We start from the raw sequence: 5,050 nt of genomic DNA on the forward strand, positions 1-5,050 counted from the left end.
TCTCTGATAAAAAAAGTGAGAAATGTGAAAACTATAAAGGGCCTTGATTTGTATACCGTAGCAAAAATGGTGGTACGGCGACTATGATAAACATGTAGGTTTTAGACTGTTAGGCATCAGGTAAAATGTAGGGATGTGCTCTAATCTCCAAACTGAGATGAGGAAATAATCAGGGTTATTGCTTTTACAGGGTTAGTTAGCCTACAGTTACAGGGTTGATCATAAATATGACATCTAACTCTTTAGTACTGACAGGAATAATAGCACAAAGTATTAAGAAGACCCCCTAAATGTTACAGGACGTGTACATTTGGCAAAGTGTTGCTAATTGTGCTTTGTTGTAATATACTAAATGTGTTGGTCATATGACTGTTGTTGTAATTAGCACTATTGTTATTCGTGTAGTTATTTACTTCACCTCTTTTTACTCATTATGTTCTTGTTGACTATTTTTATTGGCAACAATAGCATTGGAATATTTATGTTGCAGCATGATAATTATGTGAAATGTATTATTTATATCGAAGAATGTACAGTAACTCAATCTGCTTATGAAAATCCTGACTGGAATGTAGTTTCTAGTACACTGGACATGACTTTGTTGTAAATCAAGTGTGCAGCTGACTGCTCACATATTCATGAACCATTTTGTGATACTGGACTGTTTTATTTAGAGTGTTATAATATTTCTCCAAAGGACTGCGGTGATGACAGCTGTTGATGGGGAGATGAATGGTGCGTCTTTCTGTTTCTTTTAGTGTGATGACTTTCAGTGAACGTGTTTCTGTGAACAATGTTCTCTGGTTTTTCAATATAACTCGTCATTTCAAACATTGACGCTCGGCTGTGTGATTTATGGCTCGTGCACTCTGAGAAGTATGTGATTCTGGTAAAAGTGTTACATTTCTTTTCACTTTTGATAATGAACCGAATGAAAGATCTGTTCAACTCGGTGGTCAAAGGCTCAGAACCCTGTATCCTCCCTCCCGTTTAACCAGCGGTCAAAGCAATCCTAATCTAATGCCTCCCTACAGTCTTTTGTTCCTGGACGCAGGGAACCGGTGGGCATGTGAGGGGGAGATATTACATGTCTGCATTCTTTGGTTTAATATTATACTGTGACGCCAAGGTAAGGGGAAAAACATTCAAACGATGACTAACAGAGAACAAGAAATACCATTTATAATTGACACAACGGCATAAATGAATTTGATAATTTAGCATTTTTATGTATTGATTAATTGCCACAGTTTGTGTAAACAGCTTGTAACAAAACTTTTAAAAAAAAGAGACCTTCCCCAACTTCCTAGGTTGTCTATAAAAGCCTGTAATATGATTTGTGTGTGAAGGACTGTTACGGTTATGCGCGATCCCGGAGAGCCTCTCTTCCTGACACATGAAAGCATTATACAAAGTTCAAGTCAAGATAATGCCGAAAGAGCCATTCTGTACTGTAACGTCAATGTGTCAAGCAAACAAAATGGATTCATTCAAACTATAGTCTCACATAGCCAGATCTAGCTCAAATAGCCTATCCTTTATAATCAAATTATTATAACAGTGTAATTTTAATAAGCTCATCTGTCGACATGTTGCCTGTGAATTGCAGAGCTCGTGCAAACACATCCACATCGCTATCAGATGCTTTCTTAACTGCCGTTTATTCACCGCTTTATTTTTTGTTGTCATATTCATCTAACCGTCACTCTCAGCAGCGTGGATGGCATTGGGATGTTCGTTAAAAGTATATCGCTGCAAATGTATTTCCAACTTTTTAACTTCTAGCAAAAAAAAAAAAAAAAACAGCCTGTGTGCACGAGTTTGAGCACGAGCAATAAGTTGCTGGCTGCAGTTCACTTAACGACCACCGGTGTCGCTGATAACAAGGGTTTCTGAATTCTACATATAGCCCCTTTAACTGAAGATAAACATATATTATCATAATAATTGTGTTTCCATTGCAGTAAAGAATGTTAATATAGATCTAAAATGAATCCATGTTTCAGTGACAGGTTAAGCTAAATTTATAAAAGACTTATAAAAAGATATTAAGACATGTAAATACTCGCATATGTTAAAAAGAAAACAGCATGTTCATCTAAAAATAATGACAGAATTTAATATTTTCCTCACTAAGTCTCCTAATTAGAATTCTGATTTGAATAGAGGTTCATTTTTTTTTCTTCTTAAAAAATATAATTTAATATCTGTAGTCCACCGCGATCAGATTCTCACAGAAGAATTTCATATTGGTGTATGAAAAAAAGTTTTTTTTTGGATTTAAGGATTTAACAATGAAACAAAATGGTTTGTTGGTAGGACACAATCATCATAAGAGCAGAGAGCTGTAGAGAAAAAAACTGAAATGCATTTTTTTATTATTGCAACTTCATGTTTTAATATCATGGAAACCTTTTAAAAAAAATTCTCATAAATAGTGAAAAGTAAAAAAAAAAAATCTAATATCACATTACACAGTGTGTGGTGTGTGGTGTGTGGTGTGTGTGTGTGTGTGTGTGTGTGTGTGTGGGGGGGGGGGGTTCTTTTCTTGCATCTTTTCAGTGCAAAAGATTTAGGTCTGTTCTTGTTCTTGTGTGTGTCTGTTGCAGTTCTTCAAATATAATATGTCCATAATCCATTTCTTCCCAGTATTCTTGAGTATAAAACACCTGTGCTATTGTCCTCATTAGACAGAACAATGGCGAAAACATCTATGTGGGCTGAGGCGCAGCATTTGCTGTTGGAGAAAATAAAGTTTTTATATACATATTTAAATGCATTGTACTCTCCGTAAATAAATTCAAGCTGCATGTCAGATTTTAGCTTTATAATAAACACACATACTTCAATGCTTACCTATTCCTGAAAGGTCGACGGTCTCAACACAGACAAGGAAACGAGTGAGGTGAGGTTGACACGCTTCGGCAGAGCTCTGGTTCTCTCGCAGACAGCTCTCGAACGCAGAAAACTCACCCGCACAGTCTGTTCGGATCTTCCTTATCACAGGACTGCATTGAGATGCAAGAAAAAGTGGGGGAAAACGTCATAAATAAAGCCCTTTGTATTTGAATCCGGGTAAATAAACACATCATTATTGTTTCATCAGTTTTAGGGAAAAGTACACTCTCATTAGTTATTTAATTTGTCTACAAACAATGGATATTGTGTGTGTGTGTGTGTGTGTGTGTGTGTGTGTGTGTTGCAGTGGATATAATGCATAGCTCAGGGGAAATCATTTTAATTCATTCAGTTTTACATTTCTACCAGTATCACATCTCAAACAATGCATTATGTTTAATAGTATTAGGTGGTGGTGGAGAAAGTACAAATTTAAACATATTTTAGATACAATGGCAGACTCTGTTGTTTTCTTAATATTTCTTATGTATGTATAATTAAATAACAGGAATAAAAAAAACAAAATAAAAAAAAAACAACAGTTTAATGGAAAATGAAAATATAAAATATTCTGTTCCCAAGTAATTAGGATTAGCTTGACGTTTTAATAAGCTAATCATAATTAGTTTAAATAAGATGTCTCATATTTCATCTTCATATTTTATTCTGTGTGACGGCATAACGGTTAGGTAGTTAAATTTAATTATAAATTTTATGAAGGCAGTTTTATGTGACCTCCGTATAACACAAATCTTTTCATTTTAATACAACTCAACCCCTGGGACAGAAGAAACGTGTTTGAAGTTGAAGAATCACATTTACATCAATTTCTGATATAAATAAGAAAAAGTAGCTTTGCACAGCAAAGAAATGGAAATGCATTTGTCTGCAAGCATGGCATTTGAACTTACTGTGATGAAGTGCACTGTGCCACCTTCAGCTTCAGGTCTAGACACTTCTCTTGCCATGATGCTGGATGAGACACAACACAGCCCCCATATTCCTCCAGCTCCTTCTGGCAGTATTTGGTTGTGATGGCCATTGCTGCCTCCCTGTCATTCATTATGCAGTTAAATATGTTTTATTAGCCTAAATGCAAATTACAATAAATGACCAACACTGCAGCAGGTGACCGACTAATGCGTTCAGCGACAGTCTGTCAAATAAAGTTTTAGAGAATGTTGTTATTATTACAAATTAAACATTCTAGTTCATACAATGCACCGTTCATGTTAGATAATGAAGTTTAAACATAGCTTGGTTTGCTATCAGGCTGATGTCATCGTATTACAGCGCAAGCATGACAAATGTAATATAAAACAAGCATTTAACACACAGCTGTCTATCAGCACTACTTACATGTTGAACACCTTTGATTTTCACTCGGTTTCCTGAAGGTTACTCTCGACGGCACATCACGCAGAGACACACACACGTGCAAAGGGGACGTCGTCCGCGGCGCGCTCCCGACGGAGGAATTCGATTGGTCAATGTTTACACTTACCGTGATCTTATTGGTCTTTTCACTTATAGCGTGAAGAATGGGCGTGGCTTTGCGCTACACACTTCTTGTATTTACATTTCATCGCATGATTACTTTACTGTTCATCGTCATACTTTTTCTTTTCTGGAGTTACATTTCAGGACAATAATTCGATTTAAATTAATATTTGCATGTGATATACTGAAGTTCCCAAGAAAAACAATAAAAAAGAAAGAACGAAAAAAAAGAAAGAAATCTCATTCATACAAGAGGAAAGCAGATTATGTGCCATCAGAGGGATCTTCATCACTTGTTGTGATGTCAAAAACCCAGGTTGTTCTATTTTAGTAGCTACAAGTAACGTTAGCCTAAATTTAAGAAATGGATTTGTTTCAAATATAAAATGGGAGAGGACGCCACCTATCTATCTAAATATATATATTTTTATATAATATTTGCATTTAATATCATTAAACGTTACAGCTTGCTTAAAGTCATCTATAAAATAAAATCAAAAATAGATTGGAGCTAGACTATTTTATTTATGTACATGGAACTTCCTTAATAAAATCAATAATCGAGTAATATATGCTTTTTCTCTTACTATCATGTTGGTTTCCATTTTAACATTTTCTGCCAACTCGAAAAATCTCCACGCAAAGATTATTT

At 35.3% G+C, this 5,050-nt stretch overlaps 1 protein-coding gene across 1 annotated transcript; it reads right to left on the reverse strand.

The window, feature by feature from the left end:
• Nucleotides 1–2,349: 2,349 nt before the first annotated feature.
• Nucleotides 2,350–4,400, reverse strand: chchd5 (coiled-coil-helix-coiled-coil-helix domain containing 5). Its single transcript, XM_084434837.1, has 4 exons — nucleotides 4,258–4,400; nucleotides 3,810–3,950; nucleotides 2,857–3,008; nucleotides 2,350–2,737 (listed from the first exon to the last, which is right to left on the reverse strand). Coding segments are annotated over exons 1-4 (321 nt in total). The 5' UTR covers nucleotides 4,260–4,400; the 3' UTR covers nucleotides 2,350–2,711.
• Between the last annotated feature and the right edge of the window lie 650 nt (nucleotides 4,401–5,050).

Source organism: Rutilus rutilus, assembly GCF_951802725.1.
Source record: "Rutilus rutilus genome assembly, chromosome: 1".
NCBI lineage: Eukaryota > Metazoa > Chordata > Actinopteri > Cypriniformes > Leuciscidae > Rutilus > Rutilus rutilus.